Source organism: Numida meleagris, chromosome 14 (genome assembly GCF_002078875.1).
Source record: "Numida meleagris isolate 19003 breed g44 Domestic line chromosome 14, NumMel1.0, whole genome shotgun sequence".
Classification (NCBI taxonomy): Eukaryota; Metazoa; Chordata; class Aves; order Galliformes; family Numididae; genus Numida; species Numida meleagris.
In genome coordinates, this window is record NC_034422.1 from 11,111,732 (window position 1) to 11,136,184 (window position 24,453).

Sequence of the window (24,453 nt, forward strand, 5' to 3'; positions counted from 1 at the left end):
CTCCCGCTTCTCTTCTCTGAGATCCGGCGTTTTCCTCCACATCTTCCCTGGGCATCCAGCACAGCCCTTCTGCCCCTGCTGAGACAGAGACCCCCCTTCCACCTCCCTCCTGCTCCTCCCTCCCCTCCCATGGCACAGCCAGCCCAGCCCCCGCCCTGCTGCCCCCCAACCTGCCCCTATGCCACCCCCCTTCCCCCATCTCGGAGTGCTCACCACCTTTTCCGCATCCGCACGATCCCATGCGCGTGCCCTGCAGCAGGGAGAGCATCACCCAGTGGGACACCCCAGAACCCACCCTTTGCCCATAGGTCCACAGAACAGGATTGGTCCCGGAGGCTGCAGCACAAACCTGGCCCCATCCCCAGCGCCCTGCGTGCCCTGAGCTCCAGCTCCTGGCTCCTGTGTCCCCTCTGGGCTGCTCCGCAGGGCCCGGCGCAGCGCTGCCAGCTGGAGGGAGCGGGACGGACACGGGTGGATGGCACCAATCCATCAACCCTTGGGCAGTGCTGCCGCGTGCATCCGGCACTTATGCAGCTAATTAACTTGATGAAGGCAATGACTTTTACAAACTTGTGTTGAACAGTCCCCCCTACGCTGGAGGGTTTTTCTTCAGGATTTCATTCGCAATGCATTTCTTTGATAAATGTCCCCGTGCTGACAGCCTTTCCATGGCCATCGCAGGGTCTGGATGAGGTCCTGTGCGGGACCCAGGGACCCTCCACATGGGGACACCTATGGGGCAGCAGGGACGGCCACCCCGCCATGCCCATCCTCACGCACCCTGTGGGACACGACGGCCTTCTGCTTCCAGCGCTGCCACCGGGGCCTGGTCGCATGCCCTGGGCAGGACACCCCGCGCTGCCCCTCTGCTCGGGGGCTGCATCTCCCAGTGGGTCCCGCTGCTGCCTTGGTGCCTGTGGGAGCACGGAGGGGGTTGGGGACACCACAAACCCACTGACAATTGGGACTGGCGCTGAGCTGGCCGCCTTCACTGGCACATGGCCCCCCCAGGCCACCCAGCCCAGGAGGGTCCCCAGCCCCACCAAGCTCCCACCACCCCTCCTGGTCCCCTGCTCGGCCCCAATCCCCACTCCAGCCTCAGCACCCCGAGGCCAGCAGCACACTCACAGAGAGCTGTCCTCCGCCCGTTGCCATCTCCTTCCTTCTCCGCAGTGAGGGTGACATCCCCTCCTTGCCACCCCCGGCATGCTGGTGGCTCCTGCCATCTGGGATGTCCCCTGACCCCGACCCTGCTCCTGCTGGCTGAGCTGCCCGAGGGTCTCCAGGGATGTCCAGTGTCCCCATCCCCTCCATGCAGAGCGGTGACTGAGGGCTTTGCCCCAGAGTGTGGTCCCCAGTGGGTTGCATCCACCCTGCCCCGCACTGGGTGCTCAGAGGGGGCCGGGCAGGGGGTCTCAGCCCCACTCTGGCTCAGCCTGGAAATCCTGGCTCCCAGCGACTCCAGGCTCCCCCTCCTCATCAACCCTGGGGACACGTCTGGGAGCAGGGCCCCATCCTGCCCACTGCTGTCATCCTCCTCCTCCTCCTCCTCGGATGTCCCCACCGCGCCCTCCCAGCACTTGGCAGCCACGTCCTCGGTGCACACAGAACTGGAGCTGCTCCCGCTGCCCCTCCATGGCCCCCAGCAGCTCTGCACTCCGCATCCCACCAGCCCTGTGCGGGGAGCAGCAAGCCTGGAGCCCCCCAAGCCAGGACCTGCAGCCAAAAAGCAAACAGAGCAGGAATCACTGTGTGGGCTTTGAGTAGAGGAATTTATCCCATAGCACAGCAGTGTAGCGTGGCAGTAAAGGCACAGGAGCAGGATGCTGCATGCAAGGAATGACCACCTGATGCAAGCCCCCAGGCCCCAAGGAGCCCTTTGCATTCCTACAGAAACTCTGCTCTGCGCCTTTCGGTCTCTGCGTTGTACTGTTCTTCCATTTAAACGGGGACAGCCGCAGAATGCTGCGCGCACCAACCAAGCAAAGCGCCCCGTCCCCACTCACCAGCCATCCCAAGGACATGGATGGTGTCAGGAGAGGCACTGCAGGCTCTGCCACGTGTCCCAGCACCGCGCCGCTGCAGGGGGGGCAGGGATGAGGCACCCTGGGATCGGTGCTTCATTGCCCGCTCCGTGCCCCCCGTCTCAGCTCCACACTGCAGGGTTCTGCTCCAGAAGGCTCAAGGTCCTCATTACGCTTCAGAGTGAACGTGCGGAGCGGGACGCAGCCGGGCTGCGCTGTGTGATGGCCGGGGGGCACAGGGGGGCACCTCCCTGGGGAAGACTCAGCACCCGGGAGCTGCCCGGCACGCTGTTGTCTGTCACCTGGCAACGTTGTGGTGTCCCGGCCAGCCCCAGCCCGCCTAAGGGCCTCCTCCACCTCCCCTGGGCCTCCTCCCCAGGAACCGTTCCCTGCGGCTCCGCTCCTGTTCCTCCCCCACCAGGCCACCACTCCGGTCCCTCCCAGCCCTGACTTCCTTCCCTGGGTGACCATCCTCTCCCTGGGACAACCCCTGCAGTACCATCTCTCCCAACCACTGAGGCTGGAGCTCCATGATCTTTAAGGTCTCCCTCCCAATTTAAGCCATTCTGATTCAATGAACTCTTCCCCAGATCCTCTCCCGCCCAGGCCCTCCTACATCCCCTCCTTGGTCCTCTATCTCCTCTGGGCCAGCACCCTCAGAGATCCTCTTCCATGGAGAGCATCTTTCCCACAGCCACCTCTCCTGTCCTTGCTTACCTGGCCCTCCCACTCCAGGCCACCTCCTGCTGCCCTGCACAACCTCCTCATGGCCACCATCCTCAACCTCCTCCTCTGGGCCACCCTCCCTTGGCCATCTCCTCCTTTGGGCCACCTCCCACTGAACCCTTCCCTGGGCCTCCATGGACAACCCCCCTCATGTCCAGATCTTGGGGTGCCCCCCCACGTCCCCCCAGCTGCAGATGTGGGGAGCGAGCGAGAACCTCAGCACCGCGCCTTCTAAAACTCCCGAATCCAAGGTTTATTACCGTGTAGGAGCAGAGGGGTCACTCACAATATATTGCTCGAAAAGAAATACATTCAACAGCATTTACAGTAGAATGACATTAAAATCCTTTGGTGGGGGGGGGGGAGAAGGGGGGAATAGAAAGACCAGGAGATGGTGCTCAGAGTTAAGCGTCGCCGCTAGGTGATCTTTGGAAGATACCGCAAGTTTTAAAATTAGCCTAAAAAAATGGGGGGATCTGTGATGCTGGGGGGCTCCTCACACTCCCCAGGCTCTGCAGAGCCGTGCAGTGTCCGTGATGGTGATTCTGGGAGAGACACAGCGTGGGGGGGGGGGGGACAGAGGATAGGAGCCCGTCGTGCCCCAGCTGCAGGACGTGGAGCCAGCACTCCCTGAGCAATGTCACCCCGCGTCCTGGGGACACCGGGCTCCAGCTCTGGGACAGTCTGGGTGCAGGGGCTGCTCACCTTTCCCAGCTCTCTCGCACTGACAACAAACAAAAAAAAAAAAAAAAAAAAGAGAGGAAAATAAGGCATTATTCAGGAGGGAGCGTCTCCAACGCAGAGCTGTGTGCCCTGGGGCTGGATGTGGCACAGCTCGAGCCGGCTGCATCCAAGCAGCTAACACAGCAGCCTGCAGAGCTTCGGAGCAAAACGTCCTCACTTCTCTGCTTGGGGAATGAATCACCACCACCCCTCCACACCCTGCCTGGGGACGGGCCCAGGGAAGCTACAAAAACTCAGACAGACGCTTCTGTCTTCATCATTTTTTTCATCTACTGCGTACCATAGAAATTTACGCAAAATAATTCTATATATATTTATATATATATATATATGTATATGTATAAATTAGAAGCAAATAAATAAGATTCAGGGGTACGCTGAGATCAGTGGGTGTTGCCACTCCAAGAGCCACTCACTACTGTTATGCCACACGAGGTCTATATATACTGTACACACAGGTTTGCTGCAGGCAGCGGGGACGGAGGCGCTGGAAGAGAAGCCGACCACGAGGAGACCGACGGCGGAGGAACCTGATTGCATAAGTGTTCCAAGGGCTTCGCAGTTCCCACGGCCTCCAAGTTCATTATTGCTAATTATCTTCCGATGGGGACGTGGCAGTCCATGGCGGGGAGCACTCAGCACGGTGTGATAAAGACCCGGAGAAAAACGGAACGGGGGAAGCAAACACGGGTGTGCAGGTTTCTGGTTCCCCCTGTTGTGGTGGGATGTCACCTCCTGGGTCCTCCCTCTCCGTACCCGGAGCAGCAGCACCACAGGCGTGGGACAAACACAGCTCACCAAGCTGAGACGTCCTGCTGGGCGTCACGGGGACGGCTGCAGGAACCCCCGCTGTTTTCCGGGCAGGATTCAAAGCTGGTTTTGTTTGATTTTGAAGGTATCCGAACCGGGAGAGGAGCAGAACTTTTTCTTTCTTTCTTTCTTTTTTTCTCCTGACAAATGGGGAAAAAGATGCCCGAAGAAAAGAGCTCACACAAAACGCACGGCATCCCCACGACGCGAGCATCTTTGGAAGTCGACGTCTCAGCCGTTACAGCCGAGGCGCTGGAGGAGACAGGCAGCAGCTCCTGACAGCAATAAATATCCTAGGCTAAAAACGAACCAGAGCCACGTGTCCTCTTTCCTCTAGCTGGAAAAGCCACCATTCTTTTTTTGTTTTTTTTTTTTTTTTTAAAAAAAAAAGATGCTATTTGTTAGTGCATTAAAAAAATAGGTCTGGAATCCCTGGTTAGATTCTCTTTGTCAAACTTCTGCCTGCATGGACGCCGCCGCGTGTGTGTGTTCATTTGCACCGTCGACCGCTGGCAGGACGCTGCCCGCGTGCCCTCGCTGTCCTTCCGTCTGTCTGTCCTGCTGCAGGGAGCCCGGGGCCGGCCACGCCGGAGCGAGGGAGGCAGCTCAGAAGATATCGGGGCACGAGCTCCAGTCCTGCCTGTCCTTGGCCTCCCAGTAGCCGCCTTTGTAGGCGCAGATCAGCTCTCCCGTCACGGGATCCACCTTCCGCTCAAACCACAGCGGGATGTAGCCCTCGTAGTCCTTGCCTGCACGGGGAGAAGCAGGGGGATGAGGATGAGGTTGGGTATTAGGAAAAATTCCTTCTTGGAAGGAGTGCTCAGGTGCTGGAATGGGCTGCCCGGGGAGGTGGTGGAGTCACCGCCCCTGGAGGGGTTCAAGAAATGCGGAGATGGAATCACAGAATCGTTAAGGTTGGAAAAGATCACTGAGATCATCCAGCCCAACCGCCAGCCCCCCTCCACCACGTCCCTCAAAATGGTGTGGCACTTGGGGACATCACTTAGCGGGCACGGTAATGATGAGTCAGAGTACAAATGGTTCTATGATTCTACGGCTCTACGAATGGGCATGGTGGGGATGGCTTGGTGGCTGGACTTGATCTTGGATGTCTATTCCAACCTTAATGATCCTACGATCCCATGATTCTAGGACTCAATGATTCTATGATGATGGGTCCGTCCTTCCTCCCCAACCCTACTGGCTTTCCCCGCGACCCCCCCATTCCCCACCCCACCCCCACCCCACAACATCCCACCTTCCTCCAGGGCTTCCACAGCCTCAGCCTCCCTCCTGCGGCGCACGGCCCTCTGCTTCTCCTCCAGCCGCTGCTTCTCCACATTGGCCTCGTCCCAGCGGCCGCTCTCCATCAGCCGCTGGTCGGGGCGCAGCCGGCTGTCCGTGGGGGCCACGCGCTCCTCGGGCTCATTCAGGGTGAGGGCCAGGCTGGAGAAGAAGTACATGTTCTCGGCGTTCTCCCTGCGGACAGACAGACCCAGTGAGGATCACAGAGGTGCCTGCCCCAGACAAGGCTCCCATCCCTTCAGGTGCTCGTGTCTCACGCCAGCCCTCCGAAGCTGTTGTATCTGTTATTCTGATCCCCAAAACTACCCTTAAGAAGCTCTGCATCCCACCCCATAAGTGCAGGTAGTGCCTCCAGGAAGCAAAGAGGAGACACCAGAGGTGCCCGCAGGGGTTTGGGGGAAGCACAGATTCATTGGCTTGCCTTGGAGAAGCTAAAAGCAAAGCCAGCACGGGGACAACATCACTCCCTGCCATGGCCAGAAGCCAGGAAAGCAAAACTCCAACCCAAGGAGCATGCTAGACGCCCAGTGAGCAACAGCACGGGACGGGACTCACGGGAGGGGGTACTTCTTCCACAAGACCTTTGGGGACAGCGTCTGGTAGACGGTTTTCTGTTTGCCCTCGGAGCCGGCGCTGCCATGGCTGCTCTGCACGATCTTGGAGCACTCCATCTTCTCGTCCCACGTGCCCGACATGACATAGTGAGCTTTGCCATCAGCATCGCTCACCACTCCCGTCACCTGGCAGGACAGACAGCAGTGCAGGAGACGGCTCCAGTGGCATCTGAAAGCCCCCAGAGCCCTCCAGGAGTGAAATACGGTGACTCAAGCGGTGCACTGAGTCCTCAGACACGAAGACAGAACCCAGCAAGGTCTCATCCTGACACATCCCCTCCGTTCTCCACCCTCATCCTCCCCAGTGCCATACACAGGTCCCAGCTCTCAGCTCCGTCCTCAGCCCCCACCCAGGGATCTGTGGCACACGGAGATGTTGGTGCATCTCCACAGCCCCGTGCTGGCCACATCCCGCCCCAGTGCCAGGACCCCATGAGCCCAGCTGGGAGGACAGAGCCAGGCCAGAGGAAGGAGCAAGGAGATTTTTGGCTACATACCTTTCGGGGGACATCCCTGGAGAAGTAGCTGTAGGGGGTAAATTTCAGCTGGCATTTATCTTTTGACTTATGGTTAACAATCTCTATTTCACCAGACTAGATAAAAGACACAGAACCACAGCAAGTGAGAGACTTCGCAAGGAGACAAATGAGCCATTAGTCGTCGTTTGTGCAGCTGCACACCAACCTCAGTGCAGCACTACGTCTGCTCCCCACTCCAGCCCCTCCAGCCCCATGGTGTGATGGGCCCAAGTAAAACACCCCACGCCAGACTTGGCCCCACACCGCCCTGCTCCCGTGAGAGCCCGCAGGCACTGACCTGGTCGATCCAGAGCTTGCCCACGATGATGTTGTGAACGGTGGAGGTGACTTTCCTCCAGACGTAGTGATTCCCACTGGAGTGAAACTCGAGGTGGATGGCACCTGTGGAGAGCCCTGGGCTCAGGGTGGGGACAGGACGGGTGCCCGAGCACCAAGCACCATGTCCTCCTTCTGTCCCCTTTCATTTTGAAAGCTCACGGGGAACGCGCTGCCCATGGGGTATGGCACAAGCAAGCCCCCATCCCCTTGGCCAGGTCACCTACCCAGAGGCATGATGGAGAGGTATTTGCCCCTGAATTTGCTGGCGATGGTGATCTCCTGCCACAGCGTCCAGCCTCGCTTGGAGAAGACGTGGTGGGCGGCTGCTGGGGGGTGGTGGCTCACCTGGGAGGGAGAAAGGACAGCCCATCAGGTGCTGGCCCCGTCCAGTGCTCAGTCATCACTGCAGGACCCAAAGAGAGGCGACAGCTTTGGTCCCAAGGATGCTCAGAGGCAGAGCACGCAGCTTGTCTAGCACTGCCAGTGCCTTCCCATGGACACAGACAGAAAAAGCAGACGTGGCTGCAGCACAGCCTGCCTGGTGGCTCTGGGGACACCACTCGAGCACTGTCCCTTGGAAGGAATCTGTAAAGCCACTGTGTTCAGAGATACTTTGCACCAGGGTAATTAAAGCCTGAGTGCCCCGAGCAACTGGATTACAACCGTGAGCAGAGCCAAAACCTCTCCATTAAATCCCACTGTCACCGGCGGGAGAAAATCCTATTTGGATAACTGGATTTCAGGCTCTGGATTACCAACGCCTTGCTCAGCATGTCAGTGGGCCAAGGGATGTTCAGAGCAGCGGGAACAGCATCCGTCTGTCCATCCATCTATCCATCCCACAGTGCCAGCACAACCCAGGGCAGCACGCACCGACCACACCACCAACACTGGGCTGCTGCAAACCTGCCCCCAATCTGCCCTTTGAGATGGGTCCAGGATTTAGGCAGACTTAGAGGCTCTGCTCACAGATCAAATGCTCCAGAGTGCTGCGACAGAGTTGTTTTGCTCCAAGTTACGGCAAATGGAATTTTGGATGAATCTCTCCAGCCCCTGCCATTCATGAGCACCCAAAACTCACGCACCCATGCACTCAAGGCAGCTGGAACAGGCACATGGAAGGGTCAGAAATACCAATGAGTAGGGACAGCAGGGATACAAATCCTGGAGGTCACCTACCAAAGAACCTTTATTTTTGTCTCTCATTTAAGAGCTCGCACTGGCACAGAGGGGCACAGTGTGACCTAGCACCTGCTCCACAACTGGACTAGCAGCAAACCCATTTCCCCACATTGTGCCCCTCTAAGGAACCATCCAGGCTGCCCCTCCTGGTCACAAAGGTTCCTGCCTCCCTCTGAACGAGGTGCAGCATCTCCAGAGCACTGCCAAAGGGGACCGGGCACCTGGAAGACACGGTTTGCAAGCACAGCCCCACAGAACAGCTAACACACAGCCCTCACCCCACAGGTCTGAGTGCCAAATGGCCCTGCAGGTCTTGAACCTGTGTTGGTCTCTGCAGTGACAGAGGCCTGCGGGTTTGTTCCTGAGTGCTGTGAGACGTGATGGTCACTCTGTCCCTGGATAGCACAGCCACCTCCTGGGGAGCCCAGAGCCCCCCCCAAAATGATGTCCTGCCTGCAACGGTGATAAACAGCCTTGTCTATCCCTAAGAGGATGGGAAGGACCAGCCGAGCATGCTACACTTTGAAGAGTCAATATTCTTCCAAGGTCTCAACCCATTAAGCTCCCCAGGTTTTTAATTAAGACCTGCTGGTTGATAGATGAGCATCAGATGTACTCTGTGATTAGCACATGCGGATGCTGGAGGTTCTCAGGTTGCCACCAAGCTTGGAAATTAAAACTCTGCAGTACAACCAGAAAAAGAAACGAGATCTCGAGGCTCCATCCAGCCATTTAAGTGCACTGAAATGGGGAGACGCTGCACCTCCTGCAAGAAAGGGCTGCTTTGGCCAGACACAAGCAGCAGGACAGGCACGTGGAGCCCTTCTGCATGGCTCACCTGCTCGCACAGGGAACGGAAGCCCAGCTCCTCCAGCCGGTCAAGCTCATAGGTCTCCCCCAGCAGCGGGTTGAACGGCTTGGCTGTGCGGTGCACCGTCGTCGAGTAGGAAGACACCGAAAAGGCAGCCACGAAACACATCTGCTCTGTGGAGCTCTCACACTTAACTGCTTTGTCCAGCAGCTCGTGGTACTCCAGGTCCTCCGTCAGCCGCTGCAGCATGGAGAGCGGCTCATTGAAGTTCACCTGCAGGGAGAGGAGTGATGGTCAGCAAATCAGGATGGATGCCAGCTGGGCACTCCAGCACCACGTCCCAACACACAGCAGCATCCTCCATGGGGCCTGTGGCACAGGGCTGGATGCGGCAAGGAGCTCTGCACATGCACTGCCTCTGCAGCATCAAGTAAATGTTAAATAAAACGAGAGAGTCGCACTATAATGTGCTCCCTGAGCCGTACACCACGAGCGCCTGAGGGCTCCGGAGTGCCCAGCTGGGCTGAGCTGGGAACAGCCGGGCTGGGAGCCGGCGGGCCACGAGCTAACCCTGCACTGCAGAGGGTCACACATGCCCCAATCCCCAGAATGACCCCGAGTGCCCTGCTGGGAACATCCCGCATCGATGAGCATCCCCGAGCACCTCCATCACCTCCTTGCTGCAGCCCAGTGACTGAGAGAGCCCTCAACTCCTGTTTAGGGGCAGTGACAAAAGCCACACAACATGGAGCTAAGGGCAGAGGGATGGCTCTGTCCCAGGGGAGGCCCCAGAGCACCTTATTTCCGGCCCTAAATCATTGCTTTGTCAATTAGAGATGTTTGCAGTACATTGCCCAATCCACCGCTGCAAATGTCTTTGGGAAAAAAATAAGTGCCTGACTTCAGCAATCCTTTTGTTCCAAAAAGAACTGGAACCATAAAAAAAAGGAGAAGCGAGATGTTTTCTGAGGCATGAGTGGAAAGTCTTTTGCCTCCAAACCAACTGAAATTCCCTTATTCACTTCCAGTTCACAACGAAAATTCTATTTTGGAATGAGCAGACGGCTGAAGGATGGGAGAACCACTTCCATAAGCCAAGTTACATGTTTTATATTAAAGAAAACAAACTCCAGACTGTTCCACTCTGGGATTTAGTCTGTAAGCAAGAGGGATCCAACAGCAACCAAGAAAGGCAGTAATGTACCAAGGGCAGCAAAGCATCCACCAAGAAGCACATGAGTGCCAGCTCGCCAGAACCTCAGGAGAGATGCAGGCGGCTCAACAACAAAGCAGCAGCTGTGTCCCACACTGGCACTGCCACACAGCAAAGCCTTCTGGCACAGGGATGAAGATTATCTCCTCCCAGAAAATGCAAAATCTATTTGTTGTTCCATTACAATCTTGTGTTGTTCCATTTCAAGGCTGAGGATTTGTTCATTCATTCAAATGAAGGAAGGCAGTGCTTGCACGGGGAGGTTTTCCATGCATCACACCCCTTGGGACGTGCAGCCATGCATTGCTGCCAGGCTGTGACTGCTCTAGTGGGTTTGACTGATAGGGAAGGTAGAGCTTTCCTCTCTCCCAGCACTGCAGCTGCTGGTATTTCACATCCTGAGCTGATTTCTGTACCCATCACGTCCTTATCTGATCCTGATGCTGGTGCAGCAATGCTAACTGACAGCGCTGGGCTGCGGCTCTCAGCTGGAAACAGCACAAGGAAGGGCCAAACTCATCCTTTACTTCAAGTGTGTCAGGTACCATTCTAAGAAATAAAATCTATTCCCCCACGCTTGCCAGGACTTGGTGGGTTTTGGGGAAATGAATTGCTTACAGTGGCATCCACGCCGCTTACTGGGCCGGTCAAGACCTGCTCGTGACCCATCAGCCTGGGCTGGTGTGCTCTGGAAACCACTTTCTGCTGCAGTTTTGAGGGAGCTTTGCTACAGGCAGTGTTAGGTCTGGGTGGGTAGGAGCCAGCACAGCACACTCCAGGTACAAACCAGCAGTAGGATGCCCCTGTGCTCACACAGGATGAGAAGCTACTCATCACCAGACTAACAACAGCAGGGATTTCTCCTCCACTTTTCCAAACAGCAAGGTCCCTTCCTCTTGTCCCTGGGTGAAATACTCGTATCTGCAGGGATTCCAGGTGTCCTGGTTCCCTCTTCACCCCTGGGTCTGCAGATGTCAGGCAATGTCCTCCAACTCCAGCTCACCCTGGTCACACCACAGGCACTCTGTGGCCCTCCACAGCCAGCACAGGAGCAGAAATCAGCCCCAGAGAAAGAGCCAGCCTGATGCAGACAGCCCCTAATGCAACAGCCACAACATCAGAGCCATTTATCACCAAGCAATTAGCAGCACAGCTCCGTGCTGAGCCTCCTCTTGCCTGGCTGCTCGGGCTTTCTGCCTGTGCTGGCTCTTCAGAGCACAGGACAACTCACATTAATGGCAGCCAGACCCCAGGCTGGGTGTGCCACCTGGTGACATGCTCTCTGTCCTGTTCAGAGGCTGCTGCAGCACCGGCAGGACTACCTGGAGCCATAACCCAAATGCTTTGCACTGAACCAGACTCTGAGGTCAGCACCTTCAGCATGGCAGCACCTCCCTGGGGCTCACTTACAGGCATGGGGATCTTGGAGAGCTCTTTGCCAATGCAGTTCTTCATGATGCTCCAGAGGTTAAGGCTGTAGTTGGGTTTGTCGGGGATGCGGCTCCGTCTCCTTTTCTTCGGCAGGAGATCTTTGCAGGACTCATTGTAGCTGCTTTGATTTGAGCTTTCAAATACCTGCAAAAGCAAGAGGAGGAGCACGGGTCTAAGCAGCGCTCACCCAGCACAGCCAGGGACTCAAGTGGAGTCCCAGAGCCATTTCATCCCACTGGGACATCCCTCCCTCTGCCCAACTCACGCTGTCCTCCAGGTTCCAGTCCTCAGGGTGGCCCTCGCTGGCCCCGCTCAGGTTACTGCCCGAACGCCTGTGGGGACAAAGTGCTGCCTGGTGAAGGTGGGAATGGCACAGAGGAGCCGGGGCAGTGCAGTACAGCTGCAACAGTTTGCTGCCCCAAAGCCAAGCACAACACTCAGCGGGCGGTCTTTCCCCTCTCCTTCCCATGAGTTTCACCAAGCCCCTAGGGCTGCAGCTCGTACCTGTGGTGCCTGGGGTCTGCGGTTACAGTGATAAAAGCTGGTGCATCCTCCATGGCATCAAAATACTCCGTCTCTTCATCTTCATCACTGGCCTCTCCTTTGGCAGACTGCACGCTCCCTGGTGGCACAAAGGGGTTGAGATGCTCAGATGCTGCCAGTCCCCTCCCGAACCCACTGAGTCTCACTGCCACCACTGTCCCCCTGAGTATCCCTCTCCCGCTCTGTCCCCTCCTATCCCCAGGAAGCCAGAAGGAGCCACATACACCCCACAGACACTAAACACGAGGGGACTCCTGAGGCATGGCACTGCCCCGGGGCACAGCCTCACTTGCAGGCACCAGCTTCAGTGCTCTGCCATGCAGCCTCTATTCCAGCAGTGAGGACGGTGCAGAGCTGATCACCCCTGAGATACCCATTCCCACACCTCCTGCATCCATTTCATATTAAACCATAGCCTTATAAGGTGGGCACTGTCCCTCCCTGTCACAGAGCTGTAGGTGGTAGTACTGCTCCAGCAATGGGAATGGCATGAGCATCTGTGTGTTCTGCACAGCTGTGTGCAGTACCAGGAGGGATGCCCCAGCTCCATCCCCATCCCCGCTGCACCCCACGCTGCTGAGCTATGTGTAGGCAGGGCACAGCCACCTCCTTGTCCCTGTGTCCCTCTGAAGCAGCAAGGATGCCTGCTGTGAGGAGCTCGGGCTGCTGTTGTGCCTGCTCCTACACCAGGCACCCCTCTCCAGCAGCTCACTTCTCCCTTAAGCCCATAAGGGCTTAAATAAGACACAGCTCTACATGCAGCTTTTGGCCACCAGGCTGTAAGGAATGCCTCCTGCAGGAAAGGAGATTTGGCACTGATATCCAAAGCCGTTTGATTTTACTGTCCAATAAATAACTTCTGCAAGTGGCAAACGAGTCCCAGCTGGGACATGAGCCACACTGCAGCCATGAACTCAGCAGCATTTGGGGACCCCGGGTTTCCTCCAAGCGCCATGGCCCGAGATGTGCCCTGTCAGCAGGAATAAGGTTTGAAACAGCACAAGCAAGCCATGGTCTGGGGTGCAGCACTCTCCCACCCCCATATTCCAAGGTCTGGGAGGATCCCAGTCCCCAAGCGAGGAGCAGCAGGACGATTTGGGATAACCACACTCTCCAGAAGCAAACAGCATGGGCACAGAGAGCACCGCCCGCGCCTCCTCCCCATCCCCATCCCTTGGGCTCACCCTTGGCGGTGCCGGCGCTGCCCGTGCTGCCCGGGGCCCCGCGGCAGGCTCTCTCCAAGCTGTTGTGCTGCTTGGCTAGCTGCTCGATGGTCTCCTCCAGCCGGATCCTCTGCTCCCGCTCATACTGCAGCGCACGCTGCCATTTTCGGCTGTGAGTTTCCGCTAAGTCCAGGAAATCGCGGCAAGCCTGCAGGGGAGGAAGGGAGAAATCAGCTGGGAGACATCAGCTGGGAGAAATGCAAGCCCACAGCTCTGCAGGGTCCCCATATCCCTGGGGGCTAGGAAGAGCATCCTTTTCCAGGGAATGGGACCCACCAGACACGGGGACACGGACGGACACGCTCAGCACGAGAGCCCACAGGATGCTGCGTGCATCCCTGCACTGTCCCTCCCTGGTGTGCAGGGCGTGCACTGGGACGTCTCCGTGTGCAGGATGTGCAATGGGACATTTCAGCACAGGACGTCCGCTCGGCGCAGGGATGCTGCCAGCTCCCAGCAGCTGCACGTCCTGTGTCTAAACCTTCCAAGCTCTATTTGTAGGTTGTTTTTGTATCAGATCGGGGCAGTGAGCCTCCTCGGCTCGGCTGCTTCCCCTGTGATGAGCCCCAGGTTGAGCACAGGGGCAGGGCTGCTCCTCCTCTTCCCTCTCCTAAATCTCTGCAACTCAGTACACATTAAACTTCTTGCACTAAGAAGCAGGGAGATGGCACCCAAATGCTGGTTATTTCCCGACCATACAACATCAGGGCTTCAGCTTCCATAGCGTGGATGGATTCTAAAAGGGTTTATCCGTGAAAAGCTCTGACTCATCAGGTTCTGTCAAACCTTTGGACAGGAGCGGGATTTGAGTCTCATCCAGGGGAAGAAGTTTTATGCTTAACACCACCAGAAACGACACAGCACAATGCTGCAGGCAAGCAGCACAGAGCAGCAGCTTTCATGCTTTCCATTCCCATCTCTGACTTTAGGAAGCACCGTTATGACCACGGAGATCTGCACCCACCCGAGCTCCAACGTTACCCCACGCAGGCTCGCATTCCTCCAGGCAGGATGAGACCACGCCGGGCACACCCTGCCCTAATGCCCCAGATGCCTTCACACCCAGCTGCAAGCTAAAGCCTCCCCCCCAAGAAAATCCCTTTTTCCCTCCGTGAGCCTTTCTCCCAGCACCCATTCAAACTAAGCCATGCCGAGCTGGCAGGCTCTCCTCTCCTATTACGCTGATGCATTGCAATAAGAGGATGAAAGCAGAAGGGTAAGTAATCAGATAGCGGCGCGACCTTCCCCGCCCGGCAAAGCTCATTACCTGCTCTGAAGGTCCCCGACCCGACCCCAAACACCCATTTAGTGCCACTGGCCGGCACCCACATGGGCACTGCCAGCTGTCCTGGCTCCGGGGCTTTGAAACGATGCGCTGGGAGCGCCTGGCAGCACCCCAAGCACCGGCTTTAAGGTGGCGATGGGAAATGGAATGTTTGGGGTGTGACGGGAAATGATGGGAACGGGAGATGGGCTCTCCTGAGCCTGTCCCCAGTGGCTGAAGGAGAAATCCCGGGACCTACGCGTGGCGTTGATGTCCCCAAGAAAAGCACCTCGGCTCTTCCTGGCCCTTTGTCACCGGTTGGGCTGTCCCCACGGTCACTGATGACAAGGGGACGTGCCAGTGCCGTGTCAGGGCAGCTCTTTGCACAGCACCAGCCAGCAGCACTCCTGCGCTGATCTCTCCCCAGGACAAAGAAGTAAACACAAAGCGCCGTGTTCTGATGGTCTCCGGGGCCGCAGCCCTCCCCAGCTGTCAGAAGCAATAATTAAAGCCCCGCTCGCTGCTGCCTTCCACCGAAGGACGTGGCACAGCTTGTTTCACGTGGTTAAAGCTGCAAAAATGCAAAGAGCTGCATCTTCCCCTTCCCGGTGTCTTCCTCTTCCAGTCGGCAGCGTGCTGGGCACGTGCCCTTGGGCACACTGTGGTGGCACGCTGCTGCTCAGCATGGGGACACGAAGGTCCCTGTTCTGGGATGGCATCATCCCCCGATGGCATCCATCCTGGTGCTTTCTGCAGGGCTGGTGCTGCTGCGGAGCCACAGCTGCCACGTGCTTTGCAAATAGCACCGGGAAAGAGGACATCTGTGAGCACAAAAGTTCTCTGAAGCACGGCCACTGAGAAGCAGCACCAGAGCCAGGAGGATCTGTCCTCACCCAATGGGTGACCCTGCAGAGAGCACTGAGCAGCCACAGCGGCACGGGCAGGCCCCAGCCCCGAGGGTTCATCTCCCACAGACAGAAGAGCTGGGGCTGCAGCTCTCCTCGCAAGCAAGACACCATCAAGGCAGTGCCACGCTGTCCCACAGACCTGCCCCATTCACATCAGCGGTGCCCGAGACCCCATCCGTGCTCCAGCCATCCTAAAACAGCACCCGGAGCAACGCCGTACCGCCCCAGTGTGGGATATGCCCCTTTCCCAGCCTACCTCAAAGGGGCAGCGGCAGTGCTGGCTGGGAGCCTGCAGCATCCATGTCACCACCCGGGCATTGCTGCTTCCCGCGCCGGTTGGTGGCTGTCACCTCACCCCCAGCAGTGACAAAGCTCCGTAGAGCTGTCACTGTGCGAGGATGTGGCCGGGGACAAAGGGGTGGCCCTGTCACTGATGTCCCCTCGGGCCAATCCTGGCGTGGGTCACCACCCATTCATTTCACTCCAAAGGTGCAGACGCCACAGCCGTAGCGCCTGTGCAGGAGCAACGCAGCAAAATCCAGCTTATAAAATCCTCATGGGGAGGCAGCTAAATTTAACCTGAGCTGGATTGCAAGTGAGACAGAGCTGTAAATCCACACGGCGCAGGGAGAACGGCCGTCCTCGGGGAGGTCAGCAAGTGAGAGGCCCTGGTGAACAGGGGAAGGGCTTGCAGGATGAAACCCAGCCAGAAGCCATCCCCAACAAGGCAGGGGCACAGGGCAAAGCCGTCCTATAGATGACACAGCCATCCACATCACACCCCATGTGGTGGGAGGTTGCTTTGGGTCCTCCAGATCAGAAGGGACAGGGCACACTGAGCTGGGACCCGGCCCCAGTGCCCAACCTCACAGCCCAGGGAGCGGAGCACTTCTTGACATCATGACAGCATTCAGGCAGGGATTGGGAGCAGCAGCTGGAAAATAAGGAAGAAGGAAATTGGAGGAGAAGGGGGGCACGCAGGGAGGCTGCTGAGTCACCTCTGAGCAGCCCAGAGGTGCTCACTGTCCATCACCCAGCCCTTCTGCCATGTCACCAGTGAGTACAGATGGCAGTAAGCCCTGCATTATGGGCACAAGGTCTTGGGAGCCCAGGGTCACCTGTAGGCAGGTGGCAGAGGGTTGCAGGGCTCTTCTCTCCAAGACTATGCACCAGGTTCCAACCGAGCACTGGGCAGTGGGGCTGCAAATGCCATCAGAACACGGTGGCACAAAGTGGCTTTGTGGCACAGCAGCCCCAAGGCTCCTGCAGATCCCAGCACAGGGAGACGCAGGGTGTCACCAATACCCCCATGGGATGGACAAACCCAGCAGCATTCACACTCTCATCACAACGCCAGACTGCACAGCTTGCTGCAGACTAACGAGCACGTCACTCACATCCCACAGATTACTGATGTGGCTGACAGCAACGACCCGATGTCACCCGAGTCCTGACGAGGTGACAGTCTCACACACCTTGAGGACAGCGATGAGCCACGCAGAACACAGAGATGAATGGAATCAGCATGGAAGCACCCAGGTGAGCGACAGCATGGGGCTGTGCCCAGACTTTGTGCCTCTCAGGAAGCCTCAGAGAGCAGAGCTGCCCCCAGCCCCAGCCCCACAGCCCGGTGATGGATGCCAAGGGACTGTGCTTAAAGCTGCACAGGGTCCTGCAGGAACAGCCCCGTGGGACTGCTCCATCATCCAGCGTGGGAGAAGGGAACTGCCAGATGTGCCCCATCATCTCCTTTTCAAAGGTGCATTATGCAGCAAGGGCTGTTTCTTCATTCATCGCGGGAAGGAGCATCCTGCCGCTCTGCACGCGCCCGGTGCTGCGTAGATAAGTGCTCCCTTCCTTCCTGGACTCATCAAAAGGCAGGGACACAGCTGTGCTGCTGCTTAGCAGAAAATATCCCAAGGGAAGGGCCATTTCTGATCCTCTTTTTAGCTCGGAACACATTAACACCACGTCAGCGCTCCGGTCACACAGCGCAACATAAAACGTAGCGGTTTGCACTGAGAGCAGCGAGATACACGTGGAATTTGAACTAAGAGAGGGTTTACCTTTCTCTTCCTCCCCAGTGGAAACAGAAAGCAAAAGGGAAAACGCAAAGAGTGCAGGATGGAGCTGGTCTCAACCCCAAATCAGCTCGCACGCGCAGCAGGATGGCAACGAGACGTGATGTTGAGCACAGTGCCCACAGCCAGGGCCCATGGAGCAGCAGTGTAGGGAAACATCCCGAGCTGCACAGATGGCTGAAACGCCAGCAAATCCCCGCAGAGCCCTCGGGGTGACCCCAGCTGCTCAGCAGCATCCTGAAAGGAGGGCAGGGGCACACCAAGAGCCGCTGCTCCCCGGCACAGGGCTGCGAGAAGGGAGCTGCGAAGCGCAGGGCTCAGTGCACCACCACAAAATAACGGTGCATAAGCATAAGGAAGCTCATTAATGCCTCAATGTGGAGATGCTGAGAGCTGTTCCTGCCCGCACCTTGGTACACAGCATGGAGAACCCGAGTCACAGAAGCTTTACCTGTGTGGCCCTCGCAGGGGTGAAGCCCCCCACAGCGACCCCAGCCCCGCTCCCAGCAGCTGGAGCCATGTAATCCAGCCCTTACAGGGGATTAGCGTGGGGACAGCAGCAAATCCCCTCCCTCAGTGTGGCTGTGTTAACGAGGCTCCTGTAATCCCTGCAGCCCATCACTGCGGGACAGCTGCACTCAGTGGGACAAGGAGCCGGCCCAGCGGTGATGCCAGGATTCATGGCAGCTCCTCTGGAGTCTCGGAGCAACACGCTGCTCCCTAGCGCTGTCCCAACTTTGCCAAAGGACATGGGAGCAGATCTCCAGTTCCAGGCTTGCACTGCCTCCCCAGCAACCCAAATGCCTTTATAGTTAATGGCAGAGCTGAGCCAGCACGCTGCTACTCCAGCCCTTGTGTTGCAGTGGAAGGAATGGGGTTTGTGTGCCGGCTTTCAGCACAGAGACTGAAATTAAAACAGCAATCAAGGGTGCTCCTGCAAGCTGCCTGGGAGCCATTCTGAGCCGTTGTACACAGCCACAGGGTCCCCACACGAGCAGCCCCCACGGTGACAAATCCCCCCCCCCATCAGCAGTGCGTATCACCCCAGACCCCTGGCCACAGCCTCCTTGCCTGCCAGGGATTAGGGCTGGGTTGGAGATTTAATCCCAAAGCTGCGGGCTTTCTGGGTCGGTGACATGGTTTCCTATGCACGGATCAGAGCACACGGTGCAGCACAGATAACTAACACAGGCCACGCAAGGATGGGCTCCGGGAGCAAAATCAGCACAAGCAATGGGGGTGCAGGGCTCCTCCAGCTCCATGGGTGTACTGGGCTGAACTGGGAGAGCCCTGCATGCTGGTGGGGGGCAGAGGGGAGGTGGGATCCATCCTCCTGCTTTGCCTGCAGTGGGTTTAGGGGACCCCTATCAGCTTTAAGCAGCCCTGCAATCCAACACAGACACAGGCAGGGGTTAAGCTGTCCCTGCAGCCATTCACAACAGTGAGCGTGGTGCTGCTGGGAGCACGTGCCACACATCAGTCTGCTTTAACGGTGAGGCCGTTTTAGGAGCGCAGATTAATCACAGCACCATCCCACGGGGACACGGGATGCTCAGCACTGCATTAAAACAGCAAATTTGGGCAGGATTAGAGCAGCCCATTCCCAGCCCCAGGGAACCACATCCTCCAGCACGTCGCAGAGATGCCAAGGCTGCATCCAGCATCCTCCCAGCGGGCTGTGGGATGCGCTCAGACAACGTCTCCAGACACCAGGAGGGGTGACAGTGCTCCGGGCAACTCTGTTTCCATGGGTAAGAGAAACCCCTGTGGGTAAGGCAGCCTGGCCTCCTGTAGGGACAGCCTCAGTCCTTTGCATCCTGGTGACCAGGCAAATCTCATCCCCAAACACACGCCCATGAAATCTCAGCACCTCCAGCCCTGCAGCACACCCTCGCCCTCCTTGCAGAGCCTTCCTCTGCCTTCGCTCCTCCTCCTGAGGCCGAGCTGCTCGCAGAGCTCAGGGCAGAACCCCCCCCTGCAGCCAACCCTGCTGCTCCCCACGCTCACACCAACCTCAAATAAAGAAACCACAAAAAAAAAAAACAACGAAGAGAGGGACAGTTACACTCAGCACATGGCTCGGCCGTCTCTGCTTCGTTGTAGCAAAATCCATCCCCATTAAAACCCTATTCCCAGCAACGCCCACAGCACGCCGAGTTCTTCCTGCCGCCCCAGCCAGCTCCCTCGCCGTGTCCATGGGGCTGCTGCCTGCTGCCCAGCTCTGATACAGGAGCTTTCCGCGCTCAGCCCCAGAGCCCACGCTGCTCTTCGTCTCCGCTCCTCTTATTATCCCTTTTAATTAGTTCCTTCTTATTTTTACGCACCTCCCACTCCTCCCCCGTGGCAGATCGCTTGGCCGCGTCTCCTCTCGGATGCTCCTCAAGTCCCAGCGCCGTCGGGCTCGGCTCTGCCACGTGGCTCTCCCGGTGCATTATTACGCAAGGTCTCAAAACCAGGGCAGGAGCGGTGGGCAGAGGGCTGGGCGCACATTGTGGGGCTGCCCCGCTCTTCAGCCCATCCCTTTGCGTCTGCACTTCTTGAAGAGCATCCCTCGTGCAGGGACGTGCAGGGTGAGGAGGATGAAGATCCCACCGGCAGGAGGGGGGGCTGCGGGGAGCCCCCAGTGGCACGCACAGCACGTTTGCAGCGCAGAGGTCACCTTAACAGACGGCTGCTGGATTTCCATATGTATTTCCTTATTTCTACTTGCCTGCCGCCGCTCCCGAGGCACGGGGACATTTACATAATGCCATCGCACGCGGCTGGATGGGAACGGGACCGCGCTGCAGCATCACCTGTCACACGGGTCCCGAACTGGGGATGGGGTTGCACAGAGCTCTGGCCCATCAGAAGCACACTGGGTGGTGGCAGGACGTACGTGAGACAGCGTGCTCCCCTCTGCTGCCGGGAGGTGGCTGGCTGCCACGGGCTCGTCTGTTGGGATGTCCAACATTTCCTTACAGGTTTTGGTAGCTCTGCGCTCACACAGCCAGCCGAGGCTGCCAGCAGGGCCTCAGCAGGTCACACTCTGTGCTAACGAGGTAAATCCAGGCGCAGAAATGCTCCCGGGGGGGCTACAAGATCCTCTAAGCCCCCCCCCAAAGCACCCCAGCTGCTCAAGCAGCTCAGCCACAAGCTGATGTAGAGAAGTACACTGCTCAAGAACCTCCGGCATCCAGAGCTCCTCACACTCCGTTGTGGGCTCACCACGCTGAGTTCCTCCCACCTTTTCCTCACTGTTTTGGTGCTGTTTCCCACTGTCCAGACGGCCAAGCCCCGACTCAAGCCTTTATCATGCCACAACCACCACCACCTCAGCACACAGCAGGCATTGCCCTGCTCACCCCTTCCCAAAACTCCTGGCTGCTGCTGACACATCCCAACGGGAAACCCAGGCACACCGTGCCAACCCCGCTCCCAACACTTTGCCAAACTCCACACAGCTGCACAGTTACCCCCCGAACACCACGCACTGCCACGGGAAAGCCTCTCCCCAGCAAACACCCTCTGGGACCAGCATGCAGCCGCCGGGATCGGCATTCCTCCAAGCACACGTAAGGCAGCACACCACCTCCGTTTTGCTCAGGGCTGGGACAGCTGAGCTCCCTTCACAATTCCCCGAGCTCTGCCTTCATGCATTATTCTACGACTGTCAGGCTTGAATTTTTTCCCCCTTTAAATATTTTATTTCATTTTGTTCTCTCCCCCTTCCCCAGGAAGAGCTGTTTCGCTGGGAAAGAGCCTCACACCCCAGAAGGAACTGTACAAAAGCCCATTGGGAAGCACAGGGCAGGGAGCAGCGAGTGGCTCCAGCAAAGTGCTTGGGGAGTGCACTGCGGGGTTAAACCCCTGTTGTGCAAAACAAGGGTGGCTTCACCAACATTAGTGAAGGTGCAAGCAACCAGAGGACGGGCTCCGAACCCGCAGCAGGCTGAATTGCTGGGCTGGCCTGAAAGCCATCCCCAGGAATGGTCCAAAAACCCCCTGCACCCCAACCTCTTGGTGCACCATGCCTCCCAACCAGCTTTGGAGCAGCTCACCTAGCAAGCGTGCTGCAAAGACTCAGCAGGCCCCTGACCCAGCCACCCCAAGGACTGGGACGATGCACAGGGAGCAGATGGGGCCGCGTGAGAGGGAAGGGCAACAGAAGAAGAGGAGGAGAAGGTGCCTCTCCCTCCGACTCCATGCAAACGTGGCGGCACTTACGTTGATCATAGCATTGGAGGTGATGCGGAAGAGCGTGGCTCGTTCATTCACAGCCTTGATCTTCTCGCCGCTCTCAGCTGGCAGTTTCAGGTTCTCCAGCTCGCTAAGCGAGCGCTGCAGGGCCGCCCCGTGCTTGGCGATCAGGTCATTGCAAGTGCTCAGGTCCTCCAGCTTACTCGAGAGGGTTTTCAGCGTGCTGTGCAGCTCGCTCTTGTCTGACTGTGAGGCGGGCTCCTCGTCACCCGAGTCATCTGCAAAGGGAGGGATGGAGAAAAAAAAAAACAGTTTCCATGGTTACCCCCGGACTGTACCAGCGGGCAGGGGGACCTCCTGCCTCCTCCTCCTCCTCCTCCTGCCTTCTCCAGCACAGGCTGCAGGCTGGGATGTGCCAGGGCAGAGGGAAGGGGCACGGAGCCCGGCCCCGACACCCTGCTCGCCCATCTCGCTGGCATCCCTCTGCACAGGGACACAGAGCATGACACAAGGAACCATTTGGGACAGCATCCAGGGGTGTCAGGAGGGCTCCTCCCGCTGCCACTGGGATGCAGTGCAGGGCTGCTCAGCCTGGGTGACACAGGGAAAGGTTCTGCACCAGGGGGCGGTGGGCATGGAACAGGCTTCCCAGGACAGGGGGCACAGCCCCAAGCTGCCAGAGCTCAGGGAGCACTGGGACACCACTCCCAGCCATAGGGGTTGTGTTTTGGGGACCCAGCCCACAAATGAACCTTGCCAGGGCTCTGCCAGGTCCACACCATGCCGAGGAAATGGTGGTCCTAGAAACAGCCTCTACCCCAAACCTTCCCCACTTCAGAGGGCAGAAAACCACAATCAGCATCTCAGATACAACAGGAATGGTTACAGCTGCAACTCCAGAACACTTGGGTGATGAAAAACAGAAATCCAACCTGAAACAGAGCAGTGTAACGCGGTGCATTCCTACAAATTGCCCAGGCAGGGGACGTGAGGTTCCCAGCTCAGTGCTGGTGCTGCACAGAGCAGGGCCTGCAGAGGGAGCACCCCATCACCATGCACCCGGGCACGTGCTGGGTGCTCCTACGAGGATATTCAGGAAGAGCGGATCAGGACAAGGAGGCAGAGCCCAGGGACAGGGCTCATCCTGCACAGCTCAAGGATGGGAAAGCAGAACAAAATCTGTCAGAAGCCAGCTCCAAAGAACCACAGAATCCCAGGATAGCTTGGACCAGAAGAGACCTTACCAACCGTCTGGTTCCAGCCCCCTGCCAGGGACAGGGTGCCACAAACAAGAACAGTCCTGCTGCTCCGAGCACACAGGGACAGGGCTGGGGATGGATGGAGGTGACAGGCAGAGGGAGAAGGGAGGGAACACGGGGCTTGCATCCCAGGATGCAACACAGGATGTGGGCTTGCAACACAGGATGCATCCCAAAAGGTGCCCCAGGCTTGTGCTGCTGGTGTCTTGAACATGTCAACCTCACCAGATCCAGAGGGAAAACTTAAGTATTCAGTAAGGAAAACTAACCAGAACCCCTCTAAGGTCTGCATCCTGTTTCAATTGTTTCCAGCACTGTCCACCACCCTGGGGCACACAAGGCACCCTGGCAACCCCTCTCTCTCCATTCAGTGACTGAGGTGATTGCAGCTGGCCTTCAGCAGCCAAGCACTGCCCTGTAAACCCACCACAAGCACAAGCCAACGGCCCCAGCTTGGTTTCCATCACAGACAGCGTGCAGGCACCTACCACTGTGACACCAAAGCCACCATTCTCCCTGTGTGACGGCAGGGGAAGAATCAAATTTGGCATTTTTCAGTGTGCAAACATGAGTGATGCTTCTCAAAGACAATCTTCCCTTATTTACAGCTGCAACAAATAGTGCTTTAGGAGCAGCGAGCAGCAGGAAGCATCTCCCTGCCTGCCCCAGGCAGCGTTTAACCTCAAATCCCCCTCTCCCATTTCTTGCTGCTGTGCAGAATTGTATAAGCACCCAGAAGGTGTTTCACTTCACTCGCTGAACAGCAAAAATTGGCTGTAATGAGCTGAAATCAAAGCATGGAAAGAAGGAAACCCGAAGCTGTGGTTACAATCAAATCACAGACGAGTTGAAGGAGAAATGCTCGTGCAAAGCACCCGAAGCAGCTCCCAGCCCTCCACCACGACCCCCAGGACACCCCTGTGTCATGATGGGCAAAAAGGGATTGATGGGGCCCTCAGAAACTCCTCAGCCCTCGCTCCTTTCCGATGGCAAGAAGAGCTATGTGTGGGACCCTGGCTCCAGGTAGTTTTAAGGACATCAAACAATCAGCGGGTGCCCAAAGGAGGGCTGTGGGGTGGGGAAGGGTCAGAGTGCAAGGTATGCGAGGAGCAGCTGAGGGCCCTCAGTTTGTTTGGCCTGGAGTCTTTCATTCTCTGTTTCCCACTCTGTTTTGACTTGCAAACAAACTTAAAGGAAATCTGTTTTGATTTTTATTTGTAGGGCACTGGTATGAACCAGTTGCTATAGGAACAGTGGGCCTCGCCGCAAGCCCGGAGGA

At 57.5% G+C, this 24,453-nt stretch overlaps 1 protein-coding gene across 4 annotated transcripts in view; it reads right to left on the reverse strand.

Moving 5' to 3' along the window:
- Positions 2,983–24,453, reverse strand: part of OSBP2 (oxysterol binding protein 2) — a 63,680-nt gene continuing 42,209 nt past the window's right edge. For all 4 annotated transcript variants that reach the window (XM_021412462.1, XM_021412460.1, XM_021412461.1 and 1 more), the window contains exons 3-14: positions 21,943–22,193; positions 13,445–13,631; positions 12,222–12,339; positions 11,983–12,049; positions 11,697–11,861; positions 9,101–9,346; positions 7,305–7,425; positions 7,040–7,143; positions 6,721–6,816; positions 6,165–6,349; positions 5,563–5,783; positions 2,983–5,053 (exon numbers count right to left, since the gene is read on the reverse strand). In XM_021412462.1, the coding sequence (XP_021268137.1) occupies positions 4,911–5,053; positions 5,563–5,783; positions 6,165–6,349; positions 6,721–6,816; positions 7,040–7,143; positions 7,305–7,425; positions 9,101–9,346; positions 11,697–11,861; positions 11,983–12,049; positions 12,222–12,339; positions 13,445–13,631; positions 21,943–22,193 (1,904 nt within the window). In that variant the 3' untranslated portion in view covers positions 2,983–4,910. The remainder of the gene's footprint in view (positions 5,054–5,562; positions 5,784–6,164; positions 6,350–6,720; positions 6,817–7,039; positions 7,144–7,304; positions 7,426–9,100; positions 9,347–11,696; positions 11,862–11,982; positions 12,050–12,221; positions 12,340–13,444; positions 13,632–21,942; positions 22,194–24,453) is intronic.